The following is a 19,893-nucleotide window of genomic DNA, read 5'->3' on the forward strand; positions in this document are numbered from 1 at the left end:
TTGCTGAGCCTGTTTAAAGATATTTAAATCCAGCTGCATGTCAGCATTTCATTTCCACCAACAATTCACTGCTTACACATCTTCATCAGGTTCCACAGAATCACAAAATGGGTCATCTGTCCTTCCTTCCTGCTTTAGCAGGGTCATTCCAGAGCCCATGGCACAGGGTTATGTTCAGAAGGTTCTGGAATACCTCCATTGAGGGGAATCTCTACACCCTCTCTGGGTAATCTGTTGCAGCAAAGAATCCTGTCACAGCATTTCAGAGTGTTTTTTCCAGAGTGAGGCTCTAGATTGTTTTGTTCCCTCTGAATTCCTTCCAAGGGTTCCCCTGCATTAGTCCTGTGAGAAGTTTGCTGTTCAGTGTGAGTTAGTGGGCATAGGTAAGGGCAAAGGAGTAGGAGGTAACTGGGGACAGAAGTAGTAGTTTGGGCTGAGATTTTTTTCTCTGTGTGGATGGGGTTGTCCAGCTGGCTGGAGCAGAGTTCTTCCCCAGTCTGTTCTCAATTTAGTGGATTGAGGGTGCTGTCCAGATCTGAATGGAAACGCTGTAGGCAACAAGTGGAAAGCTGTGCTGTTCCTTTGGAAGTGCTGTTCCTTTGGAAGGGTTGTAGCTAGGCAGTGTAGGGTCTGGATAGTCTTCTAAAAGTTGGGATTAGATGGTGAAGAGGGAAGAGCAGAAGTGAAGCTGAGTGGGATCAGGTCCGTATTCACTGAGTTTGGACTGCAAGAAAGTACTTTGGGAAGAATAAATGTCATTTATTATAGCTAACAGTGCCATGACAATGATTAGGGAGTATACATGCTCTTGAAAAGAAAAATGAGTCGTGGAGGTTCCCATGTTCCACTGAAAGAAAAGTAATATCCTTAAGGCATTTTAAACTTAGGAATTTTTCAGTTAGACCAGATAAGCAGGGCCTTAGTTTGGCACTGCAGATAATTGTATACATTCCTGTCCTTGTCTTTTCAGTGGATGTTTGTAGCTTCAAATTTGGTAGAGTGTTGCAAAGTCAACAGCCTAAATATTTGATTGGTTTAGGACATCTATATGCAAAGGGCTGGTAAGTATTAAAAAAAATAAATAAAAGAATGCTGAGGATCAAGCAGGTATTTGAGATACTAACTCCTTCAAAACAAAAGTTGCTGTTCTCAGAAAACATAGCAATGAGAATTTGACCTTTTGTCTGATGTGGGTTTCTATTTGATATATGAGACCTCTTCTAGGTAGAAGTAGGTTTTTGTTGAATTTCTTTAACAGTACCTCGTGTTCAAACCAGAAGTTAATCAACCTTCAGTGCAGCTGAATCCTCATTTATTTTGTGAGTTAATTTGTACTGAGTTTGAGGAAAGCAAAGAATTATGTGAGAAGGATTTAGGTTTGGGTGTAGGTACTTAATTAAACCTCCTCAAAACTAGAAAAACCTGGTTCAGAGTTTGTTCTGGACGTGGATGGATGTCAGCCACTCCACAGGCCTTTGTAACATAGATGTCAAAGATGAGTGATATCCCCCGCTTGACAAAGGTGTTTGCTTTTTACAAGTCAGACTCCTAACTCAGGTGATTCAGCAAAATCTCTCCTCTTAGATGAGTTTGGCCTGTCAGTTCCCCAGCTGTGAACCTCATGGCTTATTTGCCAAAGATGGTGCCTGTGAGAAGGATGGCAGTTGACTACTGAGTTACAGAAATGCTGGGGGGAGGCGCAGAAGGCAGACCTGTCGATAATATAGTGAGCAATTCTTCCTTAATTTTTAGGGGGTTTTTCCACTCCATACTCCCCCTCAGAATTATTTTTTCTTGATTTTTTTTTTTTTTTTTCCCCCCCCCCCAAATGAGGTTCTTCAGATGATCGTATGCATCAAGAATCAGAAGACTTCATTGTGTGGAACAGAACCATCTCTTAACTGGCATCTAACAATGATGCCTAGACCTTCAAAATCTTTTTTTACAAACCTCCATCACATAAATAGCTCTGATATCCTGTAGTAAGCTCTTATCCTCTAGGCAGTTGAAGAGCAAAAGGAACTCTGAGACTTTGGATTCTGGGTCAGTTTGAAGGGAAAGCTATTGACAGAAAGTACCAATAATGTAGGAAGAGACTTGAGAGTGTGTACCTGTAGCATTTAAGCGCGTTTAAAAAGAGATTTGCTGGTTTCAGGCAAGCAGAAGAAAAATTCATTAAAATCTGTGGTGTCTGTTTCTAGCAGCAGAGCAACCTGACTGACTGCCAGGTTTCTTAGCCAGACCCGAAACAAAATGGTAGAGTTAGCTTTACCTCATTTCTTTTAATTTGTCATAAAAGTAATTTTCCTGACTCTAGCCCCCTGACCCTGGGAAAGTGAAGCAGAACTGCTGAAAGAAATTAGGCACTGAAGATTTCTAGCCAAACCATTGATTTTAGGTGCTCTTGTTATAATGTCTTAAAAGTTATATTGGAATATGTTAGGTAGTGTTTGTTCCAGATAATAATTAAGCATCAAGAGTTTTTGTTGGAATTAAGCTTTTCTAGAGAGATGGTTTTTTGAGCAATATTTACTTTGTAAAATACAGCTATGAAGCAGACCTTTCATTTAGTTGAAATACTTCGTATTCCTTGTGGTTGTCAGCTGATATATATTCAACAGCTTCCTAATAAACAAGTTTTGCTGCTAAGAATTCATTTTCTGTCATCTGTGAAGCTCCTGGTTCTCTTACCAAAGCAATATTTCACATGGTGAAGTCAGTTACATATTTTGTGTCTTAAAGGGAACTAGATCTTTTTGCAGAGGAAGGGGAGTTTCAGTTTGTGTTGAACAGCTTGAAAATTGTGCTTTGAAAAAGCAACTGACAGCTAATTTTCTGCAAGGGCAAAATGGTGTTCTTTAGAAAAAATAGTCATGAGTGCTTCCAACACCATTTTAGAGCTGAAAACTATTCCGTGATTTGTCTCTTTTAATGGTTATAGATGACATTTGTACTTCCTAAGTGTACTGTTCTACCACTATTATTGGAGCTTAACTGAGCAACTGATGACTTGGATCTGGTCAAATATTTAACTTGTTATGTCAAAAGCCCTTGCAGTGATTGGAAAAATAATTTTTCTGTTATTATGAAGACTTCATCTCTTTGAATATATATCATGCTGCTGTATGACTTCTTAATAAAAAATAACCTTTGAATCAGTATTCTAGCGTGTTTGTCCTACCAGAGGTAGAAAATGGCATTAAAACTTAAAATATATCACAGTTTATATTTGATGTGTCTCTGAGTAAATGTTCTGACAATTTTGGAAAATTGTAACAAAATCAGAGCACTTTATTCACTTTTGGCAGTTTGAGAGATTCTGAAGGTTAAACTGTTATAGTTAATGTCAGTATCTTATGTTCTTTAACATAAATACTTTCAATTAAAGCATTAAAAAGGGATCTCTGAAGCATTAGCAGTTCACTGTAAGATGATTTCTTAAATTGTTTACAAAATGTCTTTTGTACAGTTTACAAAGTGCTTTACCTCATTTGCTCTTCTGCTTAGGTATTCCAACTTGATATTGAATCTATTTTCCCTCATGGTGGATGCCAACATTCCAGATATTGCTCTTGAACCTGACAAGACTGTAAAAAAGGTAACGGTGAAGCTTTCATTGTCTTTCAGTAACCCAGGTCATCTCACTATGAAATTTTCAGTCAGTCGTGATGACTTATTTGTGTCTCACCTGGAAATACTTGCTCCTGTTTTATTAGCTTTGAGCAATTTCTAGAATCATTGAAGTTAAAGATAGGAGAGTATACTTGGAGAGCACTTAGCATATGTGCCCATGAATACAGAATGGCTTTTTGTCGTCCATGCAATGCTGCATGCTCTGCTCTGTTCCAGTGGGTATTTTAGCTAAAAATAGTGTTCCCACCTTATCAAACTTAGGATAAGTGAAGTGGTCAACACTGACTATATCATGAAAGATTGTTCAATCTAGTCTAGACCTTTAAGTCATGGATGGTTTTATAAAACTAGTCTTATTCTAGAAATAGAACCAGTCTATCAAAGATTTAAAACCAATAGGCTGGTATATCTTCATCACCAAGAAACTTTTGTTTATTTTGAAGACAGACTTGTGTCCCATAATTCTAACCTTGTCCTTTACACCAGCTTGAGTCATTCTTCCCCATTTGGTGTTTGAGCAACAGTTGACGTGAAAAATACTGTATACATGTTCATCTAGATTTCATTACACTTACGTTTTAGACAAATGTTGGCTTTTTTATAATCTGATTTATAGTGAAGGGCTATCTGTTGTAATTCCCCAAAAGACTTTGTGGAGCCTTTGTATCCAATGGAAATTAATTCAGTGTAATTTTTATTCAAGAAGCGGTTTGTCTCCCAGATAGGCTGTTCTTCACTGTTTTCAATAAGCTATGATAGCAGAGATTCAGAATCTTCAAATAAATATTTCATCTTCTAATATAATTTCCTTAAAACTAAATTGTGACTCACACAAATTTTTCCTTTTCCCTTCAAGGATCCAAGCATTTCTGTTTAGAGTTTCTTGGTTTCGAATTGTTACAAAGAGTTCTTGTAGCTATTCAGTTTCATTTCCAGGAAGCTAAGTTAGCCACAAGTGCTGCATTTTGGGGTAAAAATTACAATCTTCCCTCCACTTGACTGTTTTCCTGAGAAAATGACAGCAAATTATTTCTTCTTACCAATATTTGAACCTCACCTCTGTCCCTATATGTCCTACAGATTGAATAGGTTACTTACATAGAACATGAGAGAAAAAAGCCTAAAGTAGACAACTGAAGTGGTTCAATACCTGCCAGGTTCTGGAAGTAACTACAGTTTTGTAGAGACACCTTCTTCGCAAGAAAGAGATCTTCCCAACAGTATGCAAGTCCTATCTTATGAATTTCATCTTTATAAAGAAGATGTATTTGGCTCTGGCTACCCTTGGAAACAATGCATGATACAGTAAGGAGGGGAAGATCTTTTAGATTGCAAAGTTTACAAATAGATGCACCATAAATCCTAGTAAAATTTGAAGAATGCATCAACAGGCAGAGCAGAGGCAAATTTGGGCCAAGTTTGTGGTTGACTGAAACAGTCATCGGGAGTTCAAACCAGTGGTTTCATAGAAGTTCAGAAGTGCTGGTTCTTTAAGCAAGTTTGAGACTTGGCAGTGTATTTTAATCTTACTCATTGTGACTGCAGAGTTCCTTGTCATTTGATCACAGAATCCCAGAATGGTTTGCGCTGGAATGGATTTTAAAGATGATCTCGTTCCAACCCCCTGCCATGGGGCACTTCCACTAGGCCAGGTTGCTCATGTGACAGTGTTGTTCATCCTTGCATTCTTGTGAGCTCTGATGTTTTTTACCAAGAGTCTTCCAGCACTTGCTGCTAATTAATATGCAATATCCTTGTTTCTTATTAGTATCTTGGCATTGCATTTTATGGTGGAAAACTCTCTAGAAATGCTGTCCAAGGGTATATGCTTTCAGTAATTAATGATAATAGGATGTTGGGTTCTGTAAAATACTTGTAAGTAAAATACTTGTAAAGGATGGTTTTAGTATGGCCATATTTGAGTATTTCAGACACTTCTAAAACTCTTTTACTCTCTCTAAATTTCCAATATAATTTTATTGACTTAACAAATCAAGATACAGAATTGAAAGCCAGAAAGTCTTTTCTACAGCTGAGAAGTATGTTACAGTTCACTTATGTGCAATAATTAAAAATCAAGATTATATAAAGCATGACAGCATCATGTGCATTTGGAGATCATGGAAGACAGCAAAATGTAAAAGGAAATTCAGAATCATAGAATATTCTGTGGTTGGACGGGGACCCACAAGCATCATCGAGTCCAGCTCTTGAGTGAGTGGTCCATGTGGGATCAAACCCACAAGCATGACATTACCAGCGCGCGTTCTGACCACCTGAATGCTGAATTAGATCCACTTTGCTACTTCTAAATTCTATTACAAAGTAGAAGTGCTTTCTTCTCATGAAAAGCTTTCTTGTTACATGACAGATCACTGTTAGATGAAATGCAGCAATTAGTTACTGGGATCCTGAGCTCTGACAGTGCTGCAGCTTGGTGAACTGTGACTGTTATCCTCATGGGAGGTTCCAGGCAGTCCATTCACAGAGGCTTTAAAATGTGAAAGCAGATAGAACTGAACCAGTAAGGCAGGTGTTTCTGATAAGGAATGCAAATCACTTTGAGAGGGAAAGATCCGACTTCCCTGGTTCTCTTAAGTTAATTTACAGTGTGCTTGTTCCTTTAAAAAAAGAAACAAAACCAAACCCACAGTAAGGAAGATAGACAAATAGTTCAGCTCTCTCAAGTTTTGTTATTTTATATGAACTTTCAATTTTTTTTCTGACAGCTAATCTATTTCTGATCCCTGTTGACAGTTCAGATTTGGTCTTTTTGGTTCAAAGCTATCCTTTGAATATACTCCTTAAATCTGTGCAAAAATAATCCATCATCCTGGGATCCCTAAAGAGTGGGTGAGCAGAGGAGCCTTCCATAAAATAGTTGTTGATATTATGATTTACTGGATGCATATGACAATGTTCAAAGTTCCTGGGACAATAATTGTTTTCTTTAATTCTCAATTTTTCATTTTACTATTTCACTTAAAAAAAAGCCCTGAAAATAGCTGTAAATGGGCTAGGATCAGAATGACCTTAATCTGTTATATAACAGGTCATTGTTGTTCGGGTTTTTTTTAAAAACCGTGCTAGAAAACTCGTTTGGGGTATTAAATACCCGTTACCCCATCTGAAGTCAGTTATAAGCTTTGTTGGGACTAACTAAAAAAAGGAACAAGGTGCCTTGCATCTCTTGGGGTGAGTGGCAAGTTCGTTCAGTCATTTAACAAGGTAACACTGTACTTTGTTGTAGGAAAATTGAATAAATGCTTTCAGCATCTCAATTGATTTTTATTTTTTTCGTTAAAGCTTTAACAAAAAATCCATATATATTTCAACAGACTCAAATTAGGTAAAGATCCATTTTGGACTGACCTGCAAAATTAAATTACCTTTGATGTGTGAGACAAGTCAATAGCCATTTCAACCATGGTATCACTTTCATGGAAGACAAAGGTGGAGATTTACAAGTGTTTCTGTATCTAAGAAGGTGTCCTGGTGAAGAGTGGAGGTGAAGTTTGTCGCCAGCATTTTCCTCATTGGGGCTGTAGTTGCAGCACTCATTCTCACTTTTGTGTAGAGCCCTTGTTTTGCTTTAGGGTCCTGGAGCCATTGAGGCTCTGTGCTCGCAGGCGACAAGATAGGTTAGCTTTATCTCAGTTTGGAGATTAATTGGAGTACTAGTTTTATGATTAAACTGCAAGGAGAGTAATTTTGGGGTTTGTGAAACAAAGGACTGTTTATTGAAGTACTCCATATATATTATATAAATTATAATTCCTATTGAAATACTACACTGCAATTATTTTGTCAAACAATTTGTTTGGCATAGAGATCTTTGATACTGGAACTTTTCAGTGGGTATAGCTATGCTGCTGTTTTGAAGTAGGCATGAATTATTTTAAAGGCTATTGCTAAAGAAGGACTTTAATGGTCACAATTTTGCTTCCTCAAAGTGAAAGCATTACAATATCAGATGGTAGCTGAACTCCCAGTCTAATCTTTGTCTTCACAAAGGGGCATCCTGTGCCACCAGTAGGCAGGGAGGTGCTTTGCAGGAAGTGTCTGCCTGCTGGTTACAGTAAGGTATAAAAACTGCATTCAGAAATAATTTCTGCGTTCCCCTTTTCTAAACTTCCATCAAATAATCGACTGTGCTCTTAGAGCCAGACTGAAACTTTGATTTTAGTAATCATATACATATTCTAAATAAAAATAAAATTTGCATTTAGCATATGGTAGTGATGCGTAGAATAAAATAAATTGAAATAAAATAAAGAATACCACTTTGATTTTCCATGTCTTGATTTCTTGTGTTGTCTCTTGTCATTTCCTGTAGTGCATAGGTCTGTAGTGCATAGGCAATGGGATGCTCAGTAGTTAGTTAAGAGAAGATGTTGGAAGTCAGCATCCTTGGACTTTCTTACATTCAGTCAAAGACAGAAACCAAGTAAGATCATAAGGAAACTTCAGTGAAACATGTCCTCTTCTGTGAGGCCTTGTTTGAATTGAGTTGTGATTACATTTATTTAAGAATTTCATACTGATATGTGAAATTAGACCTTTTAGAAAAATCTGAGTAGAGAAAATATTCTTAAAGACTATAACTACTAACCTGAGGAACACAGACAGACTTTTTTTTTTTCTCCTTTTTTTTTTTTTTTTTTTCCAGAATTATCGTCTACCATCTAATAACAGCGGCATATCCCAGGGAACTCACTGACAAAATGCAATTGTATAATCAAGCTTAAAATCTAACAGAAGGCATATTGTCCAAGTGTTGTTTCTGTCCAAAAGTTGTGAAATGTCGTGCGAGAAACACAGATTGAATGGAGGCAAAATTGGAACAGCAGCTTGTGTCATGTACAACGGTCTGTAAAATAAGTACAGATTGCACCTCTTTGACAAGGTTTATTGGCACAGGATCGTGTAAGCACATCTAGGTGCTCTGTTCTTATCCTCCGTGAAGGAACTTCCACATTCTTCTTGTTCAAAAGAGAGCAAACTACACAAACCGATTTTACTTACCAGAGAAAGATGTCAATGGGGATAAATTTTTCCTGCTACCATGAAAAGAAACAGAAATTCCTGAGGGCTTCACCTGAAGATACAGATTTAGAGCACATCAGAATTTGGCAGTACCATCTTACTTGCTTTGAATAGCATTTGTTTTCAGAAATTAAATCAGTGTTGACCTTAACAGTGCATTCTCACAGCTAAAATTGGACTGAAAATGTGTGAGTCAGCATTGACCTGAAAACAAACAAAGCTCTGTTTGAAGTTTCACAACTGTTCTTGGGGAGCATATGGAAAACTGGTTTCTGAACCAGCTATCCGCTGGCAGTGGGTATACACAATATCACCCAGTGAGTATACCCAGTATTTATGGAAAAATAGGCAGTACCTTCCAGTTGCAAGAAAAGCTTGTTGTACTGACTCACTTCCCTCACTCCAGGTTTTGATCGCTACTTTTTCCTATAGGAAACCCCAGAAAACAGGTATTATCAACTGCACAAAATTGTCTCCTCAAACCTGGAGAAAACCTTTTCAAAATCATGATGTTTAGTTTTATAGTAAAAAGCTTGTCAATTTTTGATCAAGAAAAAGTAACTGCAAAGCTTAAAATTAGTTGCCTTTTTGATCCTTTCATCTCCTTTTGTCCTCTCCATACTATTTATAAAGAAAGCTGTCAGTATAGTGTGCTTCATCTCACAGTTCATGACATCATCTCCTACTGCCACTCTCTGATTTAGGCTTTTCTGAAAACCTGGCTCAAAAATGTCACAAAATGAAATTAAATTGAAAAGTAGCGGAGGATTCTCCTCAGTTTGTGTCTCCCTTTCTGTGGCCTCTGAGATAATTGCCTTTAAATTTTCCACTCTTTGCATATGCTTTTCCATTTCTCAGATTTCAGGATAAAGACTGGACTGAAATCTTTATATTGACTTGTCAATGCATAACTGATAATACAATGAAGATATTTCTACACTCACTTTTTTTCCTGCCACTGCTCCTTGCTTTCCATTTCCAGGACAGCTGCAGTCCTAATTGCTAATTGTTGGGCTTTTTAAAATTAGCCAGTGCTATAAATTCTAAGTAGTAATGACTAAAATCTGGAGTCAATTATGTAGCCAGTTTTGCATAAGGAAGAGGTGCACTATCACTCTTCAGATGTAGCTAATGGATTCAGCATTTGTCACCTCCTAACTAAAAAGGCTTTTTATTTTTGTACAGGAAAGCCAGATGGTTTTTATCTGTCCTTCATAGCAGGTTTGACCTTTAAATGAGAAGTCATCAGGGACCAGTGATTCATTGGCAGACAAAGGACTCAGCAGGCATTAAAGGACAGTGTCCTGATTGACTGAGCTCTGTTTCAGATGTCCATTGATTAAAGAAGGTGCTGCAAAGATGCTGCATTACAGGCGAGGTTATTGTGTGTACAGACAGCACAAATACCTGGCTCCCATAAGCAGGAGCTTAACTGCTGTTTGTGAAAGTAGCCCCATTCATTTTGATAGCACCTTGGGATATACACAGAAAAGGCTGAAATCAAGCTGTCCAGAAGAGAGGAAAGTCATCTATCTGTGGGCTGTAATACTGAGAGCACCCTCTGTGTTTCCAAGGCTGTGTAAACACTGATGGGGGCTCACTGATAAGAAAATGATCAGTGTAACTGTTTGGAAAGTAGCAAAAAGAGAGAGCAGACATGTTTTGTTCTTTTAACATTAAATATATCATCAAAGTGAAGTTATTTTTGTTCTACAGGTATAAAACCTGAAGCAGAGATGTGGCTGGAGGTACAGAAAGCTTCTGAGCTAACTTTTTTCTAAACCTGAGCTAATTTTTCCAGGGTTTTTTAATCTGTCTTGTAGTGAAACTCACACTGCTTTCCCCCTCCCCTGTGCTCCCCAGTCAGCCAAAGGATAATTGAGAGTTGAGTTCCCAAATTAGTGAAATGGAAAGGACTTTTTAAGTTGGAGCTTGTTATAAGCCTTTTTAGACAGTGGATATCTGTCCCTTTGCACCTGACCGAAAATACCAGTATTTGTTAAAAGGTGGTGCTAGGAAGTCTTCCTGAGATTTATTAATGCCAGTAGGAAATTTACAGGAGAAGTAAAGTCACTTTTTCTTGGTTAGAGTCTGTTTGTTTCTGTAGTCGTATTTTCTTGCTGCTCTGGGGAGGTTTATGCTTTGTAAAAGTGTCACATTGACATGGAGCTTATTTTGCTTCAGCAGACGTTCATCTGTCTGTCCATTTGGGTAATGACGCTGCAGCTGCACACCCAGCTTTTTTGTTTCTAGGCTGTTGATTTTTCATGCATATTAATTCATTTCAAAATACTGAAAAAATACTAAAGTTGGAGTAAACACCAAATCATGAACCAAGTGTGAGAACACTCTTGTGCTTCTGTTGCTTTATATCACAGTCTCTAGTTGATTGTAAGTTTTTGGCCAGTATGATAAGATTCTGAGCTGGAACAGTGTCACCTTTGAGTACTGTAGTGGCTGAAACCCTGATTGTCACAGAAGTTCAATTTAGACATGTTCGCTAACATCTTTGTTGTCTTTTATTTAAAAAAAAAAAAAAAAAATTAGAGAAGTCTACATGGGCTTGTTTACCGCCTTTTGTTCAAATTGAACCCTTGGAAACAAAGACTGTTGTCAGAATAGTCTCTCAGACAAAATTGTTCATGCAAATAAAGCATCTGTATAGTTTATGGTGTGAGTTGTTAGGACAGGAAGCAACAGGAATAGCAGGAAAGTATTTACTGAAAAAGATGAAATGCGGTAAGGATTAAGCCAAGCACTTAATGCCCATTTCTGCCACATGAATATTGCATGCTGACTACATAATAATTACAAGGCAAAACAGTAAAAATAATCTTGAAAACTCTACTATTTTTTCTTTTTTTGCTGTTAATTGATCTTTGTCAGGTTTTAGTAGTACTTATATCCCATGTATATTGTGAGCCACTGGAAAAGGACACTGAAGTTTCTCATTAAAGCAGCTGAAGTTAGAATGAGCAATCCCATACCAGTGTGATAAAATTACATCAAACACAAGCAGTGTTGTTTAATGCTGCTGAAAGAATACTGGAGCAGCCACCAGTCTTCAGAATGGCTGACTTGCAATTTGTCTGAAAACTTATCAGGGTTGAGAAAGGGTTCTCATATGTACACCTTCTGTGTCACCTCAAAACACATTACTACTTTCTTCAGTAATTTTGCAAAACAGAGCTACAAGTGTTCATGGAAAATGGATTTTGATGCTGCTCTAAGAGTATAAAAGCATCCACAGAATTTCTAAAGTTAGTCATAACCTTTAGCCTTAAGTACCTAATCCATTTCAGGTAATGTTTTACGAGTGAGAAGATGGTTGCTAGTGAAAAAGAAAAATTCCTGAGTTTAAAATGGTGACTGTGGTCCATATTGTACAGTAGGTCAGATTTGAGGACAAAAGAAAGTCCATACAAATCTGCTCTTTGGTAGAAGGGAGGGAGCAGTCTTGTGCTTGGGGAACAAAATGTTCAAGTGAAAACTTTGGAACTCTACAGGGAAGTGCACTTACCCACAGTAGTACTATTCCCAGCTGTGTCTTCATATGATTTCTCAATCCTAAGCCTGTCACACTTCCAGAAACACAAAATAGCCAAAGACAGAAGGTTGAACTTGGAGATTCATTCAGCTGAATGAAGACACTGGCCTGCCATTTTCTCAGACCTTTAACTACCATTTTTAGTAAGATGATTAGTGTTTTCTTGAATATTTCATCTCTTTTTGTCTTCCTTTTCTTTGTATTTTACACAGTTCTGTGGGGGTTACTGGGAGTTTTTTGAGTTTTCTGTCAAATCATCTTCATAGGACATCTTTGATGCCATTTTCCATACAATACTCAATTTAGTTCTTTGTGAAGATACTTCAAAGAAAAAAACAGAGTCTGAGTTTGCCATCAGTTAATGTTGCCTGTTATTCTGGTAGATGTTGTGCTTCTTCCTCTGAGTTAGCTTTTTGGGATAATCATGGTGTGAAGTAGTGTTTCTTCTTGTTGCTGTAAAATATTTTTTCCCCTTTTTTGGTTTGTTACCTTGCTTAGTTCCCATCCTCTGTGAGATTGTGCTGCAGGTGATGATCATCTTCTTTTTTCATTAACAGTTAAGCCATTAAATGCTTCTCCCCCCACCCTCACTCCCCCATATTTTCTTAACTGTCCTTGATGTTCTTTTCCCCTTTTAATTTTTGTCTTTTCAAAAATAGAAGCAGTATCAGGGTAACTGACAGAACTTCCTTACAAAGTGCTTAATATTTAACTGAAGTACAGCAAAATTTCTAGTCAAACAGTTTCATATAACTCTTCAATCTGCTTTTTGTACACTTTGATTCTAAACTATCCACTGTTTAGGGGGATAGGAAGTAGACAACTTTAGTTTCAGATTGAATGTCAGTATCTTGATAGACTATACTTACTGAACCTCTTCATCTTTGGAACACTCAAGTTCTTCTATTGAGATTTAATGTTTAAAACCAGTATTTGTGTATCATGTGGGGTTTAACGTTTCCTTTTCTGGAAACAAAGCAGAAGTTCAGCTAGATTCATCAAGCTTATTTCTCCTCTGTTTTACAAATCCTGAACTATAACAGTGCACTTGATTTAAGTATCAAAGTGGGAGCTATAAGTAAATCTTCAGGTGGGACATCTTTGATGCCTTCATGGTGGTCTTCATTTGTAAGTGTGTAGAGTGAGATAATTGTATCTCATCAGAATTTCAACCCCCAAATTCACCATTTTTTTTACCACCATGCAAAAATCTCTTCTGTTGATCTTCTCTGTGAGAAACTACAGGCTTTTAGAATTCATCCCACATTGGAATTCAAGAGATTTCAATTACGAATTACTATTGCTTTCCTACAGGAACTGTAAGTCAGTGTGTATTAATCTTGCTGCTGTTTCAGCTCAAGAGGTAATTTGTAATTTTTCTCATCTAGGTTTCACCAATGAGTTTTAATGCAGGGCTGAAAAACTTGCATGCAGAGATCTAATACTGGGCATCATTTGATCCTTCTGTTAATTGCCAGCTGATTGCAAGATCTAACCATGGGTGAATTTCTTTGCATATATATCAGTGTGCCAGTGTGTTTTGTGGGAAGTGGGTTTAATTTGTCATTAATTCCATAGAATGAAGCTGCATCTTGATGTAACTAACTGCAAAAATTCTGAGAAGATCTGGCATGAACAAATGAGAAGATTGCCAAAGTGTTTGATTACTAAAGTTGTGTAAAAGAGCATTACGGTGATTTTTTTTCTTTTTTTGAAATTGGAGTTAATGATTTTCCTGAATTCTCATTAACATCACCTTTTCTGTGAGCACTAAAATAGATCTGAAAGAAATCTGTGCTGTAATTTGGGGATGTATTTAAGGTTTCGCATAATTGCAGGCATGTGAGTAGTCCATTAAATTCCGTTGGATTCTACTGTGCGTCATTCACTGTTGAAAATTTCTGATGTGGGAGTTAATAAACTTCTTTCTCATCCTGTTTGTTATGAAGATAAAAGTTCTTCATAACAAGAACTTCTTGGAATATCTGCTGAATCTCTCAGTGTTAACATGCTTCATTGAAAGTTGGAACTTTTTTGGCTTGATCCATTCTTTCTTACTGATCAAACAGCTTTTGGAGAGGAAGTTGAGGAAAAACTCACTTTATGCTTACTTCAAACAGCCCAGCAACAGAGTTACAATGGTATTTTGAGTGAAGAAACTTCATGATTATAGAGCTCTTTTCCAATAGAAAGGATTCTGTAATTCTATAATCTTTACATACTGTGCTGGCTAACTTAGCCTTTTTATTACAGTGCTGAAGGGCACTATTTTGGAATATATTGCCTTTGAAAGGAACACAGAGTTACAGTAAACTGAAATCAATTAACACTGCACTGAAATCTTGGAGCATTTTTGTTGTCATAAAGAGGATGGTTGAATATGTGGTATCCTTGGTGCATAGAAAGCATACAAAATAAGACATAAAGGTAATATCATCTCACAAATTCAACCTTATTATGGAAATTGTTGAAATAACTTGGCTCACATTTTTGTCAATGGCTAAAAAACAGTGAATTCATGGAAAATGTTCAGGAAAGACTAAGATTCTGTCTTACAGTCACAGTCACGAGAAGGTTAAGAAACAAATCATTTGATATTTCCCTATATGAGAGAGATTTCTGATAGACAGCTCTTTAATATAAAAAGTTTTAATGAGCTCAACTGTTTGAGATGGAAATTGGACAAATTCAGATAGCAAATAAGTCACAGTTGTTAAACAGGACAATTAATCTTTGAAACAATTTACCTAGGATGTGAAACATTCTGACTTGGCATAAAGATAGGGTAAAAGAGTTTGTTTGATACCATTTTATCTAGTTCATTATGCAAGAGGCTGAAATACTTGAATATTATCATCTCCACAAGAGCTTGCATTGTTTGAGATTTATCTTTATGAGAATAAAGCATGTGACTACATGGCAGCAATAAATCTTCTGCAACTAATGTGAATTTGCTGGGCAATTTACATATTGTTACCAGTACTACTTTTCAAGGTAACTAGTACTTCAAATGATGAGGATAGTACTGCTTAGGCAGTGCTAGGATCTAGGCTCATCAGAAGAGATTTGGAGAGGGAAAGGGATAAAACCAGGCTCAATGGAGTTAGGGCTGGGTAGCCCTGTCTGTTAGGGAAAGTTGCCATCTGGATCAGTTCTGAGTGGTTTTCTTGGAATTAGTTGGAAGTCACAGAAAGGCATCTACTGCCCCTTCATAAATGTTCTTGGCATTGCCAGGATGGAAATAGGAAAGTATAGGTATTGCCATATTCTTAATTATTGTGCATTCAGCTTTTAACTCACAAGTTGCAAGTACTAAGCAGAATGTGTTACTGGTACAATGTTGCTGTCAAAAGGAAAAACCATGTAAGGGCTAGCAGTGTCTCCAACCAACTGTTCATGGATGGTGGATACAATTAAAGTTAATGAAATTCACACTTGCTACACAAAGGTCAGTTTTGACAGAGGTGGTTCGCTCACACTTTCTTCCCATTCTGTATTATTTACTTAACTGCGTTACAGTTTCTGAAAGACAAACAGGTTTAGAGTAAGGAACTGTTACGTTCTTTCAAAAATCATTAGGATCATCCAGACTCTTCCAAATTTGTATTTAATATGCAAAGTTGTGTGTTTTTTCTCAAGTGGCATTTCATTCTCCAGTGAATGTTGAATGTATTCTCTTTTTCTCCTGTCATGCTTGTATTTCCATGTGCTTCTCTTGCCTTTCTGACCTTGAGCTTTGAAATTACTAGTTTGAATGAGAGGACTGTTTCTTGCTTATTTAAGCACTATTTTTATTAAAGGATTTTAAATAGGTGTTTTAAATAACATTGTACATTTCCAACAATCTGCTGTAGCTTAGAAGTAAAAGAGAGATTCTCCACTAAACTTTCACAGCCGAAATCACTATATACATGGATAGAATAATGCATGTTTTTAACCATTGAACTAATGTAGCCATTTCCACTCCCATTCCAGGTGCAGGACAAATTTCGTTTGGACCTGTCTGATGAAGAAGCTGTTCATTATATGCAGAGTCTAATTGATGAAAGTGTCCATGCCCTCTTCGCAGCTGTGGTGGAGCAGATACACAAATTTGCACAGGTGAGATATTTCCTTCTCAGTTGCTGGTCTCTGTGACAGCTGAGTAAGGCGAGAGGTTGCAAGTGGTAGGTTTAAAGCATGACTTCACTGTGACATTGTAGTTCATTTTCCTACAAGTTAAAACTGTGTTTTAGCTGTCAGGACTGGTGAGCAAGCTCATCCTAGAAAATTTTGGTAACTCCTTAGCAGTCACACAAGGTCTGGCACCTGGGACAAGGCAGTTTTTGGGTCAGTTCTGGCTGGGGAATGAACAGACCTAGAGCAGCCCTGCCAACGATTTGGTGCTGGTGAGTGAGAGGCTGGACATGCCCCGGCCATGGCACTCACAGCGCAGAGAGCCAAACGTGTCCTGGGCTGCATCCAGAGCCCCGTGGGCAGCAAGGGAGGGAGGGGATTCTTTCCCTCTGCTCCGCTCTGGTGAGACCCACCTGGAGCACTGCATCCAGCTCTGGGGTCCCAGCACAGGAAGTATATGGAGCTGCTGGAGTGAGTGCAGAGGAGACCACCAAGTTGATCAGAGGGATGGAGCAGTTCTGCTAGGGAGACAGTCTGAGAGAGCTGAGATTGTCCAGTCTGGAGAAGAGAAAGCTCCAGGAAGACCATACAGCAGCCTTCTTGCTGATGATCTGGGTTGACAATAAACTATTGCCTCTGTTATTTTTGTTATTACAATATACCCTGTGTGAAGAAGGAAGTGTTTAACCCATCTTACTCTGTGCTCTTACTACAATCCACAATAAGACAATAAAATACTTGATTCTCGTGTTAGATAAAACTGTATTCACAAAAGCATTTCTGCTTTGAATTTCCAATGTTTTTTTTTTTCCTTCAAACCATCTGACATTTGGTTTGTGTTTGTCAGGGATTTAAGATATTACACTGTTTGCCTTAGGTATTAGACTCATGACAAGAAATGGAATTAAGAGGAAAAATTAAACTGCTCTGAAAAGCCAGTCATTATCCTGGGTTTTTTATTGCTTCTTTCTTCAAAAGGCTTATCAAATTCTGATATGAACTGAGGAGAACTATTTTTATGGCTATCCATTTTGGTAAAAAGCATCTGTTCTTTTCTTCAAGCTTAGTTTTTATTTTCACTATAGTGCAGGATGAGAAGAAATAATGTCATTTCCATCTATATATATATTCAATGAAGGTGATCTTTCATGAGATGTGAAAAAAGGAAGTGTAATTATGTGGAAATGATGCAAAATTTGTTGTCATTCACTGTGGATTACTCTGAACTTCAGAAGGAGGATGGTAATTTCATAAGACAAAGTGAAAAATGCCTTGCATCTACCTTAGGCTTCAAATAAAAAAACCCCAAACTATTAGAAATATTCAAAATTGAAGTTTTAAGTTTGTCCAGTGTAGACCTTTCTTTTCATCACATACGGACAGTCACTTTTTTAAGACATGTCTTTTCACTTCATTGGCCTTAGGTGACTGCCACACTCTCCAAGATAATTGTTACTGCATTTGTAAAAATGTATTAGTAAGTCAGAGTTTACAGGTTTGATTCAGGGGACCTTTTCTTTTTCCATTCAGGCTTGTTTTTGCTTGATCTTTTTTCAGTTGTTAACACTGCTTTTAAAATCACAGGACAGATTTGTTCAGAATATTTAAAAGTAGCCAAGAATGTTACTCCAGGCTTCTGTGGAATTGGGCTCTGAGCAGCCTGGTCTAGTGGAGGGTGTCCCTGCCTATGGCAGAGGGGTTGGGATTAGCTGATCTTTAAGGTCCCTTCCAACCAAACCATTCTGTGATTCTGGCTTCCGGGAATGGTGTTCTAAGCAAAAAGCTGGCACACATTCCAGCAGGCACTGATTGCGTTTTCCATTCATATATTTGGGAGTTAAAGTGCAAGCCCACTGGTGTACTACACTTCGGATACCAAACACGCAGATGTGACAGCCACTAATGCAGGCCTGATCTAGTTATCTTGCTTTGGGTTTTTTACCTCTCTATGCTGAATTTCAGCACAGAGGCATATTCCTGTGGCTCTGAGCAATCTTTGTGCACTGCTGCAGAGTGTGCAACCTATGTGCTTTTAGCTTTCCTTTCTGCTTTGGGCATCTGGTGCCTAGAATGAAAAACAAGTGTCCTGATTTGTGAGTGCTAAAGCATCTCTTCACTCCATGTGATGCTAGTTTTGGAGTTCCAGCTATTGCCTTTATTCATGCTCTAAAAAATTTAGGCTTGCAGGCTTTCTCCTGCAAAGATACTGGATTGCAAGTGTGAGGAGGATGCAAAAAGAATAGACACAGATTAATCACCAGTTGGCAAGTCTTAAGAATCTGTGCCCTGTTCATGTATTAAAAAAAAAAAAAAAAAAAAATCAAAAAAAAAAAAAAAACCCATCAAAAGTAAGTGTAATTAATGTCTGTTCTCTCTATATTAAGGGTGAAATAGGATGTTTCTTAGCGATATTTAGTACTTCATCAGTGAAAATCATTCTCTTTCCTTTTTGTCTGAGGCACTCCTAAGAATTCGCTGTTGTGGTTTTCATGGAGTCTGCAAATCGTTGAACAAAACAATTAATGGATCATGAATTTGCTGTAAAGAGGTCATCTTACCCAATGGCCAGTTGAAGCTTTCAGTTTGTTCATTTATAATTCTGCGTTGAATTGCCAGTGGCCTTGCTCTTCATAGTTGTCTGGAAAAACCCCCAGCGTTACACAGGTTTTCTGACACAAATGTAAATAGCAAATTTGGCCTAATGCTACACAGTATTTAATTTAAAATGCTGTTCGACACATTTTTTGTTTATCAGTAGATATTTATTCTTTTACTGCCTCTGAAATAGGCTTGCAAGGAATCTGTACAGTCTACTGCTGCACTTAAGAGCTTTTTAACAAGGTTGGTTATTATAGTAACCATGGTGCTTCAGTATTCTATATGTCACTCTGCAGTAGGTAAAGCTCTTGGATAAAGTACTTTGGATGTTTTGGAATCAGCTCAGTATTGTTCTTTTATAACAATATTCTAAATTGAGTTCAGTTTACAGCCGTGTTATGAAGCCTTTAGTTTAGTTTCTAATGTGTCTCTAATCTGTTATTTTATCAGATATTTTCCAGAGCTTTTCATGCATTGCCTGTCTCCTTCTTAATGGTTATCAAAAAAACGTTGTCTCAAAAGTAAATAAATTCAGCATTTAGAATAAGCTAATGGTGTTGTACAATAGTTCTCAAGAGGAGGAAAAAGTGCATACTAATTTTAGTTGATCCTAATGAAGACTGGATAGCCATTTCTCCCTGGAGAGTCATTTTCATTTTAGCAGCATTATTTACTTCTGCAGAGGAAGGAAACAATCTACAGTTAAAGTGTCTAATCTTGCATTTTATTTCCCTTGTAAATTTACAAATCAAGTCAGTTGCATTCAGGGCTGAAGTGGTAGGCAGTGATTAGGAAAGTGAAAGCTTGTGGTGTCTCACCTAAAGTGTAACACAGTTTTGAGGGTTTATTTATACTTGACTGATACCTGTTTAGGAGCAAACTCAGTTTCAGCTGTAGAAGTTGCATGGATTTAGAATATCTCCAGGCTGCAATACCAGTGCTTCTGCATCACA

The 19,893-nt window shown here is 37.5% G+C and overlaps 1 protein-coding gene across 3 annotated transcripts in view; it reads left to right on the forward strand.

Moving 5' to 3' along the window:
* The window catches only part of PIK3C3 (phosphatidylinositol 3-kinase catalytic subunit type 3), a 67,243-nt gene that overhangs the window by 46,328 nt on the left and 1,022 nt on the right, over nucleotides 1–19,893 (forward strand). For 2 of the 3 annotated variants that reach the window (XM_032095333.1, XM_032095335.1), the window contains 2 exons: nucleotides 3,508–3,598; nucleotides 16,202–16,327. In XM_032095333.1, coding sequence (XP_031951224.1) covers nucleotides 3,508–3,598; nucleotides 16,202–16,327 — 217 coding nt within the window. Of the gene's footprint in view, nucleotides 1–3,507; nucleotides 3,599–8,302; nucleotides 8,473–16,201; nucleotides 16,328–19,893 lie in introns of those variants that run through there. The other variant, XM_032095334.1, reaches the window with a different exon arrangement.

The sequence above is a fragment of the Corvus moneduloides genome, chromosome Z (genome assembly GCF_009650955.1).
Source record: "Corvus moneduloides isolate bCorMon1 chromosome Z, bCorMon1.pri, whole genome shotgun sequence".
NCBI lineage: Eukaryota > Metazoa > Chordata > Aves > Passeriformes > Corvidae > Corvus > Corvus moneduloides.